Source organism: Cajanus cajan, chromosome 7 (assembly GCF_000230855.2).
Source record: "Cajanus cajan strain Asha chromosome 7, NIPB_CcT2T_4, whole genome shotgun sequence".
Lineage (NCBI taxonomy): Eukaryota > Viridiplantae > Streptophyta > Magnoliopsida > Fabales > Fabaceae > Cajanus > Cajanus cajan.
The window spans coordinates 41245961-41265406 of NC_138523.1; the positions used below are offsets into that span (position 1 = coordinate 41245961).

Consider the following 19446-nt stretch of genomic DNA (forward strand, 5'->3'; position numbering starts at 1 on the left):
GGTGCGATTGTGAATGGCGGCCTCATTACCACTATAGCCAAACACCTTGGCTATCACGCTTGGCTGGACCAGTTAGAACCACTCCCTGGAAGCCGTACTATTAATTTTGCTACCTGCTCTTCTATGAACTGCATTGCGAAAGATGAAGATGATAAATACTACTTTGTAGTAACCCAGTCGGGAGTGCACCACCAGTTACCAAATCCAACATACACCGTGAAGAACCGGGCTACACGGCAGTTTCCACTGGAGCCATTAGAGGACCTACCTCCAGCAGCTGAGGAAGCGGCTCCTGCAGATGAGGAAGCAGCTCCTGAACAACCCCCTCTACATCCTGGACCTGAGGTGGACAATGCTGCTATCCTAGCAGCTATTCAATCAATGGATAACCGGCTGAAACAAATGGATGAACGCCAACAGCATTATAATTACATGGTTGATCAAATGTATCAATGGCACATTCAACGGTATCCAGATGATTTTCCACCACAGTGAGATCTTTCTTATTCCTTATTTTACTCTGATGCTTAGGGACAAGCATTCCTTTCTGTTGTGGGTTGGTTGCATATTCATGCATTTTATAATTTTGTCAAAATAATCTATCATGCATTCATTAGCTCTTTGCTTCGGGACAAGCAAATCTTTAAGTTTGGGGTTAGGAGGATGTACGCATTTCATTCATTCATGCAAAAAAATAAAAATAAAAAATAAAAAAAAAATCATGCATATATACATATTCAGTTAATCCCAGCTTGAATTTGTGTTTGAAAAGTAAATATTTTTAATGAAATTGTTCGTCTTTGAAAACACTGAATGTGATGAATTGAATCTTGAAGTCTCAGAACAAAAGGTTGAAAAATTAGCTGGTTTTGTGGCTAGCACTTGGTTCTTAGTATTGAGGCTTGAAATGATCGAGAATTATAAAAATAGTCTCTTGAAGATAAATTCTTTTTAATTCGTGCTTAAAAGCTTTTGGGGGGTAAAAAAAAAAAAAAAAAAAATCACCTAGCACCCCTTTGAGGTCATAGGTTAGAGGGAGAATATTCTTAACCTTAGAAAACTAAGGGAACTAATTAGCTACTGGGGAATTGTTTAGTAAAATAGCTAGCCCCCCTTTGAGGCTACGTGTTCTTGAAATTATCATCCTCTCTACACTGATTGGCTACTGGGGAAATGTTTTAGGTGAGACAAAAACAAAAATAAAAATATTACCCCTATTTGTGTCACAAGCATTGAAAAATTATTTCTGTTAAATTATCTTCGTTTGACTAATGAGCTTTACAAGATTTGACATCATGAAACTCTTAGAAACTAAGAGTTGGCGCTAGTAATGAAAGATTAAGATTCTAATTGGACCTTGTGAGACTAAGAGTGAAGATTTTAAATGCTCAGTTAATTCTTGATGATTTTTTTTTTTTCAAAGTGCTAATTATTGTTTGAGGACAAACAGTCACGCGCCTTGGATCCCAATTGAGAGAGATCGATGTGAACCGGGTTAAACGAGCAGTTCGCAACAATAAAGACCTTTTTGCTTGGACGGCGTCGGACATGCCCGGGATTGACCCCAAGTTCTTATGCCACCGACTGATCGTATGCCGAGACGCTCGACCGGTTGCCCAAAAGAAGAGAAAGATGGGAGAAGAGAAGAGAAAAGCGGCGAATGCGGAGGTCCAAAAACTGTTGCAAGCAAACTTCATCCGAGAAATCACATACACCACCTGGCTAGCAAACGTTGTGTTAGTAAAAAAGTCGAACGGCAAGTGGAGAATGTGTACCGACTACACAGAACTCAATAAAGCCTGCCCGAAGGATGCCTACCCACTCCCTTGCGTCGACGGCGCGTCGGGGCATGCGGTGTTCAGTTTCTTGGACGCCTACTCCGGTTACAACCAAATCAAAATGTACCCGGCCGACGAAGAGAAGACGACGTTCATAACCGAGAGCGCCAATTTCTGCTATAAAGTAATGCCGTTTGGACTGAAGAATGCCGGAGCAACCTATCAGAGGTTGATGGACAAGGTGTTTCAGGGTCAGGTCGGCCGGAACATCGAAATATATGTGGACGATATGGTGGTAAAGTCCAACTCCCTGGCCGAACACCTAACCGACCTAACCGAAATATTTGCCCAACTTCGCAGACACAACATGAGGCTCAACCCCGAGAAGTGTACCTTCGGAGTCAAGGGAGGCAAATTCCTGGGATTTATGCTATTGGCGAGAGGCATAGAAGCGAACCGAGACAAGTGCCAGGCCGTGTTAGACATGCGAAGCCCGAGCAACCTAAAGGAGCTGCAGCGCCTCTCAGGAAGGTTGGCCGCCTTATCCCGATTCCTCCCACGGTTAGGCGACAAAATCAGCCCGATGACAAGGCTCTTGCGGAAGGCTTCTACCTTCTCTTGGGACGAGCAATGTGAAGCCGCCTTCGCCACGTTAAAGACGACCTTGGCAACACCGCCGATCCTCACGAAGCCTGACCCCCTACGCCCAATACTGGTATACCTATCCGTGTCGGACGAGGCAATAAGCTCGGTGCTGGTGTAAGAGAAGGAGGGCACACAACTCCCCGTATATTTTGTCAGCCAACTCCTGCAAGACTCTGAAACCCGGGTACCAACTGATAGAAAAGGTCTCCCTCGAATTGGTGCATTCCTCGCGACGCCTACGACACTACTTTCAAAGTCACTAGGTTGTGGTGCACACCGACTGCCCGATCTCAAAGGTCTTAGGCAAGCCCGAGCTCGCTGGGAGAATGATGGCCTGGTCAATCGAGCTCTCACAGTTTGACATCGTATACAAGCCTAGGGGACCGATCAAGGCTCAGTGTCTAGCGGATTTCGTAAACGAGCTGCACCCGCATGGCCACTTTGAGGAGCAATGGTGGACCCTCCACGTAGACGGCTCATCCAATGGCAGAGGGAGTGGAGCAGGGGTCATCTTGGAGGGACCGAAGGGTATAACGCTGGAACAATCTTTGCGTTTCCGCTTCAAGGCCTCAAATAATCAAGCGGAATACGAAGCACTACTAGCAGGATTGAGGTTGGCCGAGGACATGGGAGCCTCGAGGATAAAGTGTTTAACCGATTCCAAGGTTGTAGCCGAGCAAGTGGGTGGTAACTTTCAGGTCAAAGATCACATGATGATGAGGTATTATCACGCCTACCAAAAGTTGAAGGCGAACTTTCAGGAGGTGTCGGTCGAGCACATACCGCGTGAAGACAACACCCGCGCCGACCAATTAGCGAGGTTGGCTGCGACCAAAAAACCGGGCCAACTGAGAATGATCATCCAGCAAGAGATAGACCACCCAAGTGCGGAAACGGAGATAACAAATGTTGAGGCCGACCCCGCCGGGCAGAAAGGCCCACAAGATTGGCAAGACCAAATCAAGGCATTTATTGACAAGGGTACCGTTCCCGCCGACCCTACCGAGGCTAAGCGGTTGAGGGTTCAAGCTAGTAGGTACGTTGTCGTTGCAGGGCAGTTATACAAGCGTGGCTTCTCCACACCTCTTCTCAAGTGCCTAGACTCCGCCGAAGCCAATTACGTCATAAGGGAAGTGCATGAGGGAATTTGTGGAATGCACTCGGGGGTAAGGACGACTGTGTCGAGGTTACTGCGGGCGGGATACTATTGGCCGACCATGAACACCGATTGTGCAGCATTCGTGAAAAAATGCCGACCGTGCCAGGAACACGGCAACTTAATTCATCAACCGGTCGAGCAACTCCACTGTATTTTGCCGGCATGGCCTTTTGCCACCTGGGGAACCGACATACTCGGACCCTTTCCAGTGGCCAAGGGACAATGCAAGTTTCTCATCGTAGCCGTGGATCTATTCACCAAGTGGATCGAGGCCGAGCCCTTGGCGTGCATTTCGGCTCATCAAGTCCAGAAGTTTTTATGGAAAAACATCATTACCCGATTCGGTATCCCGCATACCTTGGTGACCGACAACGGCCTCCAATTCACCGACCGAAAGCTTAATGAATTCCTTCGTGGTTTGGGAGTACAACACAAGGTCACATCGGTCGAGCACCCGCAAACCAACGGCCAGGCCGAGTTAGCGAATAAAGTCATCCTGGCTGAACTGAAGAAACGCCTCAGAGAAGCAAAAGGAGCATGGGCCGAGCAGTTACCCGAAGTGCTATGGGCCTACCGATGCATGCCCCAGTCAACTACGCAAGAAACCCCGTTCCGCCTAGTCTATGGGTCCGACGCGATGATACCGGTAGAAATCGGAGAAACCTCTTTCCGCCGAGCCCATTATGACGAGTCGAACAATGCGGCCGAGCTCCGCGCAAATTTATACATCGTAGGGGAAATTCGCGATCGAGCGCTGATAGTTGCTGAGGCCACCAAACAACGATACAAAAGAAGGTTCGACAGCAAGGTGAAGCCTAGAGAGTTCCGGGGAGGAGATTTGGTTTGGAGAACCACGGGCGAGGCGAGGAAGGATACAAGGCAAGGGAAGCTCGCCCCAAACTGGGACGGACCCTTCCGAGTCCGGCACAACTTGAACAACGGTGCTTACAAGCTGGAGTACCTGTCAGGAGAACCAATTCCGAGAACTTGGAACTCCTCCCACCTAAAGATGTATTACAGTTGATGTAATAGTGCACTCTTTTCCTTGGCCGACTCTTTTTTCCCTAAGGAGGGTTTTGGGTCGGCAAGGTTTTTAACGAGGCACTCGATTAATACATTTTTGAATATTTTGTTTTAAGTTAATTATGTGCGTCTACGTCTTAAATGTTCAGGTCCGACCTCAGCTAATACTCGTCCGGGCCGAGCACCACGCTCGGCCGATTGCTCAAATGTGCACTCGCGCCGAACAGGATTCCCTCCCGAGTACCCTCCTCGGCTAAGGACGTACCTAGGCCGAGCACTATGCAGGAACACCTACGTCGCCGAACTACGCTCGGCCGATCACTCAAATGTGCACTCGCGCCGAACAGGTTTCCCTCCCGAGTACCCTCCTCGGCTAAGGACGTACCTAGGCCGAGCACTATGCAGGAACACCTACGTCGCCGAACTACGCTCGGCCGATCGCTCAAACGTGCACTCGCGCCGAACAGGTTTCCCTCCCGAGTACCCTCCTCGGCTAAGGACGTACTTAGGCCGAGCACTATGCAGGAACACCTACGTAGTCGAACTACGCTCGGCCGATCGCTCAAATGTGCACTCGCGCCGAACAAGTTTCCCTCCCGAGTACCCTCCTCGGCTAAGGACGTACCCAGGCCGAGCACTATGCAGGAACACCTACGTTGCTGAACCACACTCGGACGATCGCTCAATTAAAGCAAACCTCAAGAATAAAAAACAAAAGACGAACTCTCACACGTCTACGTAGATTATCCAAGTTAGAAACGGAACGTCTTTAAGGCCGAGCACTATGCACTAACACCTACGTTGCCGAATCACGTTCAGTCGGTCGCTCAATTAAAGCAAACCTCAAGAATAAAAAGCAAAAGTCGAACCCTCACACGTCTACGTAGATCATCCAAGTTAGAAACGGAACGTCTTTAAAACCGAGCACACTCGCTAACACACGTTACGGTCAGGCATGTAAGCATATTATAAGTACTCAAGAAAATAACTACTCAGAATAGTATACCAAGCAAAGCACTTTACTGTGGCCGATCAAAACGGCATTATAAAAAATTGTATCAAAACCGACGCCATTGGTCGGAACTACAAAAAGGCTCTAATGGCCCGGTTACAAAAAAAAAAAAAACAAAAAAAAAACAAAACCCTAAGTACCCTTTGCCCAAACCGGTCTCTACACCGCCGCCGAGCTCGGTGGATCCCCGTCACCAACCACATCTATGATCGGGTCTTCCTCCTCAGTTGACGGTACCGGGGCTCGGGTAGACACACCTCGTCCCGGGGCATCGACGTCGGGCTGAGCCCCTTGGGGGAACTCACCGTAACTCATGAACTTCCCATGCTGAGAGAGGATTTGATCGGTGGCTTCGGCCTCGAATTTAGCAGTAGCCTCTTTAAGGCGAGCAATCTCCGCCGCAGCAGCGACGACGTCGACTTTCATCCGCTGCACGGTCAGCTTTAAGTCGTCGGCTTCCCTCCGGTGGGCGTCGGCCGCTTTCTTCAATTCTTCGGCTGACTCCGTAGCCTTGGCGTTAGCACTCAAAGCCTCTTTCACGGTCGTCTCGGTGTCTTTCAGTCGGGCCTGAAGCCTCTCAGTCGACACAGCCGATCTCATCATGACGTGCTTCGCCACAAGGGAAGTCCGAGCGTCGAGCTCACAAAACAGCTTGTACTCGGCTTCCGCGGACATGCCCTCCAGGTACTGACGTCCCCCACCAGTTGTTATATCCATATTGATGAGGTTCTCCACTTGCACATCCGAGGTCAAGAAGTTTGACCCGGCCACAACAGTAGGAATGGCGAAGGCCCCACAACCCGACTGTTCCAACGACAGTTGTTTCGGCCGTTTGGAAGAAGAGCTCGGACGCTCCGGCTCGATGTCTTGTTCAGCAGCCCGAGTCCGAGACGTACTCCCCTGTTTCTTGGGGTCGGCCAAGGGAATGAGAACTTGTGTGGGTTTATCCCGCTGAACCCTGAGGGCCGACCTCGCCGGCGACACCTTCCCACTCTCCTTAGCCTCCTTCGCCCTCTTGGCAAGCATCGTAGTTACATCCAACTTGCCTCCGGCCATCAATCCTGCAGTAAAGCAAAGTTTAACATCAATTTAAAAATTGATTAAACAACCGAACCCTAATACACATACCTAGCAAGACCATCTCAAAATGAGAAGTCTCAAAAATTTCCAAAAGTTCTCGGACAGGAAGCTCTTTCGGCAACTGGTCTAGCAAATCCACAATCTCCTTGTCCTCGGCGGGGAGTTTTGAGGCAGGGAAAGCCTCAAAACGTGTCGGACGCCTCGTCCAATAGAAGGGAAACAGCGGGTTGTTCTCTCGGTCGTAAAAGCAATCCCGCATCTCCAACCCCCATCGGACCTTAAAAAAGCCACTTTTAAATCCCTTGTACGAAGAGGTGAAAGCCCGAAGGAATCCACGTTTTGGCACCCGAGCTAAGGAAACCCACTTTACCGGTTTGCTCGGGCGGCAGGTGTAATAATAGAGGAAGGCGAGCGGCCGAGGCGTGAGGCCGAGACATAGGCACAAATTCCGAAATGCTTGCATGGCCGCCCAAGCATTAGGGTGCAATTGGGTCGGCGCCATGTTTAGTGTCCGGAGAACCCCCATCTGAAAATCGTCAAAGGGTAGCTCTATGCCGAGGTCATCGAACCAACAAACGTACGCGTAGAAGTAGTCGTCTTTGCCGAGACCCGCCTCCAAAAACACAAAGTCGGTGTTCGGCCCATCGTCTTCGCACGCCTCGGCCAGCAGCGGAAACTCCTCGCCCCCTCCACCGAAGCATTTCTCAGAAGAGATGAACGTATCTAACAGACCCTGGTCGGAAAACTTCGAGAAGTATATACCGACTTCTCCGTCCACCCACTCATATCCCGGCATTTCCACGCTACCATAGTCGACTTTTGGCTTCGACCGGACAGTCGGGCCGGCGAGGGCTTTGCCTCGGTTCTCCACAACCGCTTCTAGCCCACCCCCATGGCTTTCGGTAGGAACGATTACAGTGTAGGGGCTTGGTTGATCGGTTTGCGCCAAACCCCTACACTCAACTTCAGTAGCGCGAGCCAAAGCCACGGCTGCAGTCGCCGGAGGCGATACCTCCACCACTTCATCCCCGTTGTCATCTTCATCGAGGTGATCGGACGGAAACACCACTTCACATTGCAGTAAGGGCAACCTGGGTACCTCACTCGAGTCCGATCCCTCCATACCTGACGAGGCGTCCGACTCGCCCGACGATGAGCAACTTCTTGCCGACGAATAGCCCCTATCCATTTATTATTATGAATTAACGAATACAAAATTTACCTTTGCTCGGACGTTTAGGTCGACGCTTGAATTCGAGAGAGCTCGAAGAATTTACAGCGAGTGAATTTCCACAATTCCCCCCCTCTATTTATAGGCGAGGTAAAACGGGGAAACTGAACAGGCGTCCTCAAACCCTAACCGCTCGATCAAAAGTATCCAACGGTCCAGATTTAATAACCGTTGGGCCTGTAACCGCCAGGGCCAACATGGAAAGCTACGCCAACATAGGTCTCGGTACAACATCTTACACCCGAGCTCTCGGTCCGAGCACCGCCTCACCCTAGGCCTCGGTACAAATTCCAATTACCCGTGGTCTCGGTGCAGCTTCTTACGCTCGAGCTCTCGCTCTCGGTGCCATCTTTCACGCCCGAGCTCTCGGTCCGGGCATCGCCTCACCCTAGGCCTCAGTACAAATTCTAATTACCCGTGGTCTCGGTGCAGCATCTTACGCTCGAGCTTTCGCTCTCGGTGCAATCCTTCACGCCCGAGTTCTCGATCTGGGCATTGCCTCACCCTAGGCCTCGGTACAAATTCCAGTTACTCGAGGTCTCGGTGAAGTTCCTTACGTCAGAGCTCTCGGTCTCGGCGCGATTCCACGAGGCCTAGCTCGAATTCTAGACACCCTCTATCAAGAACTAGACCCCACTCCCCCTTGGCGCGACACAGTTTCCAGTTACCCGAGGCATTGACGAAGCTCCTGCCATCCGAAACCTCAGTTTAGACGTCTTCCACATCAGACATCGGCACGCTTTCCCATTGAGATCTCGCCACCATTTCACACGGTTAAGACGTCGAATAAAGCGCTACGCAGCTTATACCGTCTTCGTCTTTCCTATCCTTGACGCTGCGGGGGTTGTATACCGTATGGTGGCCGACTAGGCCGAATACCCAAGCCCACGAACGAGTAGGCCGAATACCCGAGCCCGCGAGTGATTAGGCCGAGGACCCGACCCCTTAATAATTACGCCGATCACCCTAGCCCACCGACCACTCATAAGCGAGGAAACGTGTCGGGTTGGTCGGTCAATCTCTGTGCCTTTGCTAGACCGATTATAGAGTCTAATTAGCGTAATATATTGGATTAACCCCCTAATTTTCCGGGGCCCAATTCTTAATCACGGCCCAATACCAGCGTCTATAAATAGAGCCCCAACGAGGTATGTAATTAACTTTTCAACTACCGCATTTATTACGCCGAGCACTTACTTGAGCGTTGGAGTGTCTTTGCAGGCACACCCCCCCTCTCATCAGACCACCTGGATAAGAACGAGAAGACCGTAACCCTACACCTGACCCGAGACAACCAAGATTATTGAAGTGTGTGTCCTACACCAGAAACAATATCTAAACAAGTTTCTTAGTCTGTTACGTTCAAAGGAACATCAAGCAGGACCAAGATTTGGGATTCATCTAGATGAATTGAAAAATGAAATGAATCTGATCAGACTCACCAACCATCATAGCGGCAATTTTGCCTCCTCCTATAGGAGCAATGAGCATTTTATAGAGCTCCAAAAGATATGGAGGGAACAGAGACCTCAATATTCGTACCTGACACAAGTCACAACAGCTAGCGAACTTAGTTTCGGACAACATGACCATTCAAAACATATAAGAAAACCATATAGGGTGAATTAGTTAGTTACTATAAAATAAATGAGATGCAGCTTTTTACATAATCAGCTTTTTTACATTTTATTTGAGCCAAAAGTTTTACTCTCTTCTTCTACTTCATTTGAAATGATTTTACCAAACAATATTTGTTCCTAAACTTGTTCTGACCCCATTTCGAGGATTCATATTCACATACAGGATTTATTGCAAAGTATGTTCTCACGCTTCATCATATAAGAATTATTATCATAATCTATAGGAAAATAATATAACTAGCTTCTATGTTCAGCTAGTACAGACCAGAAAAGATTCTGTCTGAATATTCCTCTTCTGGTGCTGAATAAAACTAATTAGCTTGGGCTTGACTTTCTCGCGTTATACAGTTTCTTATCTTTAAGGAGCCAGATACAGATACAAGACTAGTTTTAGGTGAACATTTTGGGACCATGTTTTTTATTTATCAAACAAAGTGAAAAGCTATTGATACTAATGTATAAGAAAAATTCTGAAAGGGGTACTTGAGTAAATGAAAGTTTGAGAGTGAAGGTGAAAGGGAGAGAGAGAAAAAAAAAAAAAGAAGACGGAAATACCGTTGTTTCTACGGTATCAGAGTTGGTAGTGCCCTTCTTCATTAGAAGATTCGCAACTTCAATTAGTCCATCATACCCAGGTTTCTTTGAGTCCCACCCCACCTCCTGTTAATACCATTCACACTCAGCTATTGCAATAACATAACATCATAAAAGAAGAAGAAGAATCTAGAAGCCTCTCTTTACCTGTACCAATTTGCTGCGGAACAAATTGAGAAACAAATCATCAAACACACCTGGCTTGTATTCAGGTTTCGCAGCTGCAATTCCCACTTGTTCGACCTGATTCAATTCAGTTAACTAATTATACGAGTCGAATTTCGTTGCATGAATATGAAAAACAAAAGAAGAAGATACGCACCGTTTTGGATCCCGGTGACAAAGGAGAAGAGAACGAAACGCGAAAACGATGGTTCCGAACACTCGAACTGCATACCACAGGAGCAGCACCACCACCACCAACCACAATGCCTAGCACCTTCATTTCTCTTCACCCTAACCAAACTAAACTACCTCACTGTTCACTGTTCAGTTTAAAAAAAAAAAAAACAGAAAAGGTTACCGGTTACCGGCTAATTCAAGTGAAACTCAAAACGACGCCACGTGGTGCGTTTTGATGAACCCTAACAAAACCCCTCCGAGGGATTTCAATAAGAGACAAACAGCACCCGGCTGTGGCACGATCTTAGAGCGACGGAGATGAATTACGCCCGTCTAATTTCCGGCGGAGGATGGATGCTCCGGCGACTGTGCACTGCGGCCGAGACTCCGGCGAAGAAGCTAAACCTTTATCGAATGTTATCGGCGCTGGACATGACCGGAGGTAGCGTGTCGGAAACTTTGGACCACTACATAATGCACGGCAGAGCCGTCAGAAAACAAGAACTCGAGAGATGCGTCGAGCAGCTCCGAAAGTATCGCAGATTCCAGCACGCACTCGAGGTATCAAATATCAAAATTCCATTTTGGAAACTTTTACATTGATGCCTTAAATTTCGATATATGTTGATTGTTGAGGTTTATCATTTAAAATGAATGCAGATAATAGAATGGATGGAGATGAGGAAAATTAACTTTTCCTGGAATAACTACGCAGTTTATTTAGATCTTGTGTCGAAAGCCAAAGGGGTAGTTGCTGCTGAGAAATTTTTCAGCGGTCTTCCCCCTCCAGCCAAGAATAAGTATACCTACGGTGCTCTCTTGAACTGTTATTGCAAGGAACTAATGACCGACAAGGCTTTAGGTCATTTTGATAAAATGGATGAATTGGGTTATGTAACTTCTCTGGCTTTCAACAATCTCATGGGTATGTTCATGAGACTTGGTCAACCCATGAAGGTCCCTCAGCTGGTGCGTGATATGAAGCACAGGAACATTCCCTTGTCAGCATTCACATATCATGTCTGGATGAACAGCTGCGCTGCTTTGAACGATCTTGGCGCGGTGGAGAGTGTCTATGAGGAGATGAAAAGGGAAGATGGAAACCAAATTGGTTGGCAGACTTACAGCAACCTTGCTGCTATTTATACAAAGGCTAAGGACTTTGAGAAGGCTGAGATGATGCTTAAGATGATGGAGAAACAAGTGAGGCCGCGACAGCGTGACGCGTACCATTGCTTGCTTGGCCTCTATGCAGGGATTGGTAATCTTGGAGAGGTTCATAGGGTGTGGAACTCCCTCAAGTCTGTCTCCCCTGTGACCAATGTCAGCTATCTTATCATGCTTAGTACCCTCCGAAGGCTTAAAGATGTGGAGGGCATAACAAGATGCTTTAAGGAGTGGGAGTCTAGTTGTGCTAGTTATGACGTGAGGTTAGTTAGTGTTTGTGTTAGTGCTTACTTGAACCAGGACATGGTGGAAGAAGCTGCATTGGTGTTTGAGGGGGCTAGTAGGAGGAGCAAACAGCCTTTACTTAGGATAAGGGAAACGTTCATGATGTTTTTCTTGGAGAAGCGTCAGTTGGATGGTGCTGTGAGGCACTTAGAGGCGGCACTATCAGAAGTCAAGGGTGATGAATGGCGTCCTTCACCAAAGCTTGTTGGGGCTTTTCTCAAGTACTATGAAGAAGAGACTGGTGTTGATGGTGTTGCTGAGTTGAGCAAGATTTTCCAGGCTAACAATTTTGATGATTCCTGGATTAAAAATTGCATTACAGCAACCGAATCATCTCCAGGAATTGATCCAATATTGAAGGAAGATTCTCAAGTCAACCATGCGCAGGAGAACTAGACATCATGGTAAAACAATTTTGTGTGGAGCGTGTAGGTGCAGTTCATGTGAAGCTAGTGATTTGACAATTGACTTGGCTTCTCTAACATCAGAAAGTTTCTCCATAATCGTCATGAAGGAAATGTTTAGTTTTTATTATTATTAGTGATTATAAAAATGTTCCCGCATTTTCTGTTTTTAAAATAAAAAATTTAAACAAAATGATTGTTTAATTCGAACATGCCATAAATAAAACAATTTCAGTCTAGTTTTTTTTTTTTTTTTTTAACTTTTTATCTAAGACGACTAGCATCTGTTAATAGATTGATATCTAAATAGTCTATGATGATGAACTAAGTATTATTAGTGAAGTTCTCCATCCGATTTTTTAACATGACTCCACTACCCGGGACTTAAATTTGAGTCCCGTTGAAATATATAGTTCATCTACGTTTTAGGTGATATTGTAGATATTTTTGCTTGTCGACAATATTTTTTTTATTAGTGAGAAAATAAAAAATAAAAAAAAATAAAATAGTACAGATACTAATGCTCCTTATAATTATAGTTCCTATAGCATCATCAAATATCATAAAATCTAAATTTATTGGACAAGATGTAAGGATTGTTTGAGAGGAATTCTCTATAGCTCCTTTGTTTGCTAGTCAATTTATGCAAGAGTTCACTTCTCGAAGAGTATGTTAGAAGATGATGTTCCAAAATTTATCCATGAGTGATCTAATTGCATTAACAAGGGGTGCATGAAGATAGTTTTCATTTACTCCATTAGTAATCAATTTGAATGTGCTTTTGGAATCAAATTTTCATATTACATGTCTATAGCTTTCCTACCAAACTATCTTTAATCCATTGTAAATAACATGAAGTTCAACTGCAAGTGAATAATTAATAACACAAGCTTCCATGAACCCAATGAGCCATTGACTGGCTGAGTTCCAGAGAATACCACCAAAGTTAACTTTTCCCATATTATTATGTGAGTTATCATCCGTGTTAAGTTTGACAAACATTCCCCGAGTTCGATGCCACTTAACACTCCGGTGTTGTTTGTTTGAAGTGGTGATAGGAAGTTGCCTATATAAAGTGTAGGAATGAATTAATCATGTTTAAGAGCCTCCAAAATTAGAAATGACAAATATACTCGTATCTGCAGGTAATACTCGAACCCGTCCTGACTTTGACGGGGAATACTCGGTTTGACCGAGTACGGGTACGGGTACGGGTACAGGTAAAACCCGATACTTTAAATCAGGTACGGGTACGGGTATGTACTTACCCGCCCCGTCCCCGTTCTCATTTTTAATTTAATACTTACTTTCAATTTAATTATATTAAAGAATTTTAATATTTTTTTATGTGTGATTATTTATTATAATATGAGATAGAGAAATAACTTAATTATAATTATAATATAATAAAAAAAATAATTTAAAAATATCATATATTTTTATAAAATAAAAAATAAAATTGACGGGTACAGGTATAGGTACGGGTATACCCGATACCTGACGGGTATGGGTACGGGGACGGGGATGAGTTTGACTCGCGAGGACGGGGACGGGTATCATGAAACCCGTACCCGACCCGCCCCGTTGCCATCCCTATCCAAAATGATCAATTTTTTCTATTAAAAATAAAATCAATTCTAGATTTCCAAAGATGTTAGCACATGTTGGCAAAAAGTTTACTTCTATTTTCCAGAAGGTTTTGGCGAAGCCATTCCTATATATTAGTTGTTGTAGGAAATTCAAATTGGTAGTGTGGCCCCAAACTTGTGGGTCATCACAGCCTTTAAGAAGGTGGAGCCAATGTTTATTATGATTTCTACATCGTGGACAACTCGAGTTGGGTGTCATGTGACATTGGAAGAGAAGTAACGTGGTAGGAAGGCAATTTATGATAATATGCCATATGAAGTGCTTTATATTATCACAGATCTTGAGAGATCAAATCTAGGACGTGTTGTTATTGGTCATACTTTAACCATTGTTGTTTCTATAGAGCCATTTGTATGTAGTATAGGTAGTGTAATCCTTGATGGGAGAGGCGCTCTAGTTTATTTTATCCCTGGTGTTTTCACGAAGGAAGGTGCTACAAAGGATGTCCTTGACTTCCTGATTCAAAGAGGTAGCTAGAGCATTCCAGTTATATACTCCATCATCATAAATATCATGTAACTTCTATTGGGAGTCTTGGATATGGACATAGTCCAAAAGGTTGCAAAGTGGTCATTGTATAGCTCACATATCAAACCAAATGGATAAGTTCCCTTCTCCAAAATCTCGATGGCTTTAATAATGGATTGCCAAGTGTGATATCTCCCTTAGTAGTCTTTCATTCGAAGTATAGATTTGTCTTAAGGTATTTGGGATCCAACAGTTTAGTCCAAAGCTTATGTGTCTCTCCAATAAGGTCCCATAAATGTTTCCCTAAAAGAGTTGTATTCACATCCCTGGTTGGTTGGGTGCTAAGGCCTCCATTTTTCTTTGTTTTTGTCACCACTTCCTAGTTGGCCCAATGCTTGTGATGACCACCCCATATAAAGGTTCTTATGCATTTGTCAATATCATCACAAACACCTTGTGGGAACTAGAGGTTGTGCATGATATAATTTGGTATTTGGTATGGTGTTCATAATTGAGGAAGGAGGCTCATTTTCCATCTTGCCAACCGAGAGTTCAGGTTATCAAAAATGAAATTTAAGTCGACTTTTTTGACTCTTCTGGCTAAAATTGGGAAGTCAAGGTATTAATCGATATCTTTAGTAGGGAGAAGCCAGAGATGTCTTTAAACTTGTTAATCTTGTTAGAATGGATATTTCTAGATGTTTAGAATTTTTTCCTTTTGGAGGTTGACTTATAAGCTTGAGGCATGGCCAAAATCATTCAAAATTTGTGTTACTAGTCTAACTCGTGCAACTTTTGCTTTGGTGAAGAGTGAGCAATTATCAAGAAAAACATGTGTGAAATAGATGGACCTCCTCTAGAAATGCGGACAGGTTTTCAACTATTATATTAGACTCTCTGATGGATTAGAATTGCAAGTTTCTCCATGCATAATACAAATAAATATGATGATAAAGGGTCACCTTGACGTAATCTCTGGTTGGGAAAAAAGGATCCAACACTTCATTATGCCACTTCAAGGAGAGAGTTATGAGTTTTGTGCTATTCATGATCAGACGAATAATGGAATTAGGGAAACCAGAATCTGATAGGGTTAATTGGAAGAAGTCCCAATTAATTTTATTGTATGCCTTTTCAAAGTCAATTTTGAAAATGATGTGGCCTTCCTTGTCGTCATGATTCAATTTATGAAAGAAAAAAAGAATCTCAAGTGGGATTAGTTGTTAAAAAAACTCATTTATTAACAAAATCTATTTATAATGCATTGTTATGTACTTTGCGCAAATTGTAACTTAACAAATGACAGCGAAAACTTTCATTTTTATAACTAAAAACTTATCACATTTTATATTTTCATGTTTGCTTCATAATATTGAAAGAGTATTTAACTTAAGAGTGTCTTTGAGGTGGTTTTCCCACATTTTAAGATGATCTATAACCATTCAATCACAAGACCAAGAGCTAATATCATCCTTTCTTATCATGTTCTTTTGATAGTAAATCTTCTCCTTTCCTATTTGATTTTTTTTCTTCAACATAGGAACCATTATAATTCTACAAAAAAAAATAATGTGAATGTACCTTCTTGGATATGATTCGATATGGTTATGCCGAAAGTACATTATTGAGAGGAAATTGTCAATTTGAGTGTTAGCACTTCTACTTTCCTTAAAGTATTGATGTGTAGGCTTCCCTTCTAGCCCCTTCACCTTCTAGGCTTAGGGCTGGTGGACAAGTATATCATTCCGGATAAAATTTTAAGATGGGCCTACTGAGTGGCCTTGGCCAAGATCTTTGGTCGAGGACCCCAAAGGCTGAGCCGAGAAAGGGTATTCGAGGGGTGATGGCTGACCTCTCAATGTATACCACCTCCCCAAAGGTTATCGAAATAAATCTGATATGAGCGTCACACCAAGGATAAAATCCTATCTTTAATAGCCAAAGATCATAATATTAAATAGTCACCTTATAGAATCCCAAGATTTTTTAGGCCCATAAACCCATGGGCAAGTAATTATAAAAACTCTAACCTTAGTTAAAATAAGACAGATTACACCTTTTGAATGTTATAACTCTGGTGATTCATCTAGAAAACCCTAGATATCTTGCAGACCAGAGCACATATCCATCACAAGAAACAACATGTTCTCTACTAAAGCTCTCTATGGCAGGCCAAGAGCTTAGGGTAAAATCACATTTCAAAACGTTGTCTTTCACCCATTTATATATTTCTCCATAACTTAACGAAACCATTTTTAAAGAAAACCTAAGCACTCTAATGACCAAAGGGGAATGAAAGATGGCAAGATATAGAAGGTTAAAGGGGCATACCTAAGAGGAACCTCAAAGTAAATACATTTTTCTCTACTCAAACTCGCTGCAAAACCATTGCAGAACCATTGTAACAAAGGGCGAAGAAGAACACTAATGCTCACCAGAGAAGAAGACACACAAAAGTGTAAGAGAAAGAGCACCTACACAAAATGCCCAGTTTTTGGTATTTATAGAAATGAAGAGACATACTGAGGGGTTAGCAGCGATAAGGGAAAAGTTGTGTGTGAAACTACGAGTCTATTGACATTTTTAGGGGGCCACTTTTCATTTACAGGGAGACTTTATGCCACGTGTCACAAAGGTTAGTTACTTTTGTAATAAAGAAGCTTGACATTAAATGTGTGTCATTTTGCATTAAAATACCAAAAGACACCCACTAAAGAGCTTGATGAATAGCCTAAACATTTTTAAGCACTTTAGCCCCTATGTCTTCTAGGCTTAGGGCTGGTGGGCAACTGTAATTTCTCGAATATGATCCGATATGGCTATATCAAGAGTACATTATCGAGAGGAAATTGTCGATTTGAGTGTTAGCACTTATACTTTCTTTAAAGTATTGATGTGTAGGCTTCCCCTCTAACCCATTCACCTTCTAGGCTTAGAGTTGGTGGACAAGTATAGCATCTTGGATAAATTTTGAGGTGGGCCTGTCAAGCAATCTTGGCTGAGATCTTTGGTCGAGGACCCTAAAGGCTGAGTTGAATGTTGTATTAGAGATAAAATCTCATATTTAATAGCTAAAAATCATAATATTAAATAGTCACCTTATAAAATCTCAAGATTTTCGGGACCCATAGACCCATAGGCAATCGAATTACACTATGAACTCTAACCTTAGGTCAAAGAGGACAAATTACACTTTTTGAATGATCTAGCTCGTGACTTATCTAAAAAATCTTAGACATCTTTTAGACCGGAAGAGTAAGCATTACTAAAATATCAAATTTTATAAAATAAAGAAATAAAAGATCTAACCCGCCTATATTATTAGCATTTACTGACGCTAACACTATGTGAGCAATCGATAAGTATTGTATCATATGTATATATTACTTTTGGTTGTTTCCTTGATAGAGATCATTTCTAACTTAAATTATGTATTGGCAACCTTAATAAAACAAGGACCGTTCAATTCAATTATATCCCCTATGCACTGGCAACCTCATATCAACGTGGTCATCTCAATTTGGCTGCCCTTTTGTGCGTATTTTGTATTGAACAATTAATCACTAACTATGTTCTGTTGAAGTGAAAATAGACTATATCTCCAGGTAATGTTGGAAATTCAAATTCTGACGTTTTTACCTAAAGAAGAATTTTACCCAACCATCACTTTCAACTCAAGGGTCAGTCTCACAGTTATGTCTATCAAGATATTTGATCATGTACCAAAATAGAAAGAATCATGCTTTTAATTTGTCTCAATTTATTATATTTATACTTAACTCTTTCTCTTAACTTAAGTCGGATTCCAACTTAAGTTCCATTTTGAATTGAATGAATGCTAAAAACTGAAAAGCAAACAGTACTGCAATTGTAACAACTAAGCCGAAGAGGATGGAATTCCATAATGCTGATAATGAATTATTTCTTTTCTGACACCGCTTAAAATAACTAAAGTAATGCTTCAATTATAATAAAAAAATTAGAGCAAAGAGAAACCACTAAACAATACAAACCTATCTAGTACAAGCGTAATGAATAGTACAATCCCAAACTTAAGCTGTTGGTTCAATATTTAAAGGTTCTCCATGGGTGTAAAGTCCCGATAGCTCATAAACACAGAAATACAAAGTGCTGCTACTGATAGTACAACAGAAAAGGCACTTGCAACATTCCACGAGCTACTTGATGCTGCTGCGTTTAATGCCTTGCCAGTCAAAGAACTGCCAACAGATATGTCAATGGGAATCCAGTCGCAGTTAACAGAATAGTGCCCAGAACCATGCCATGGCTGACCATCTACTGGATACCATAATGCAACAGACATCTTACTGGATCCACCAATGGTAAATTGCACGTCCTGCAAGGTATTATTTTGCATCATTATACTTGCTTGTTATCTTATAAATGAAGTTTAAGATTATAAATACTACTCCATACACTCCTAAGAAAAAAAATATTTGGTTTCAAGTTCTCTCTAATTACACTACAAAATGCGCCTTTGAATAGGAAGAAACTAAGATAAACACAATACCTGCAATATGTTAAAACAAAAATCACATGATTTAGAAGAACCCCCGCAATCACATCTACTAGATTGATACACGTATCTTACAAGTATCGTATCCTATATATTTTTAAATAATCGTATGGCCGTATCGGATACGAGTTGTATCTGATACACGTATCGTATCGGTGCATCATAGCATGTGAGGGTTGGGGTTGGAACGATACCTCAATCCCTATAGAAATCAGAATCCATGTATTCAATAAGGAAAGTAGCATGGAGGATATTAGACAATGGTCTCAACAGTTTGGGATCACAAAACCACCAGTGTTGCTAAAAAGGCACAGGTTTGTGGACATGCAAGTTTCATAGATGCAATTTGTGCAACAACAATGTGGTCACGTATGTTGTACTGGTATGTAGCTATTTTCATTTGTTTCCTACTCAAGCAATGCAATCATTGT

The 19446-nt window shown here is 43.2% G+C and overlaps 3 protein-coding genes across 3 annotated transcripts; 2 read left to right on the forward strand and 1 right to left on the reverse strand.

Moving 5' to 3' along the window:
* Positions 1–2752: 2752 nt before the first annotated feature.
* LOC109796505 (uncharacterized) lies at positions 2753–4606 on the forward strand. The gene has a single exon (XM_083060938.1). It carries the CDS (start codon positions 2753–2755, stop codon positions 4604–4606), a length of 1854 nt encoding a protein of 617 aa, XP_082917064.1.
* Positions 4607–5581: 975 nt separating this feature from the next.
* LOC109792982 (uncharacterized) lies at positions 5582–10642 on the reverse strand. Its single transcript, XM_083059648.1, has 5 exons — positions 10485–10642; positions 10310–10405; positions 10124–10228; positions 9371–9470; positions 5582–6678 (listed from the first exon to the last, which is right to left on the reverse strand). The coding sequence occupies exons 1-5, from the start codon at positions 10605–10607 to the stop codon at positions 5777–5779; spliced, it is 1326 nt and encodes a 441-aa protein (XP_082915774.1). The 5' UTR covers positions 10608–10642; the 3' UTR covers positions 5582–5776.
* A 126-nt stretch (positions 10643–10768) lies between these two features.
* Positions 10769–12599, forward strand: LOC109792981 (pentatricopeptide repeat-containing protein At1g02370, mitochondrial). The gene is made up of 2 exons (XM_020352439.3): positions 10769–11065; positions 11165–12599. The coding sequence occupies exons 1-2, from the start codon at positions 10823–10825 to the stop codon at positions 12350–12352; spliced, it is 1431 nt and encodes a 476-aa protein (XP_020208028.1). The 5' UTR covers positions 10769–10822; the 3' UTR covers positions 12353–12599.
* The last annotated feature ends 6847 nt before the right edge of the window (positions 12600–19446 follow it).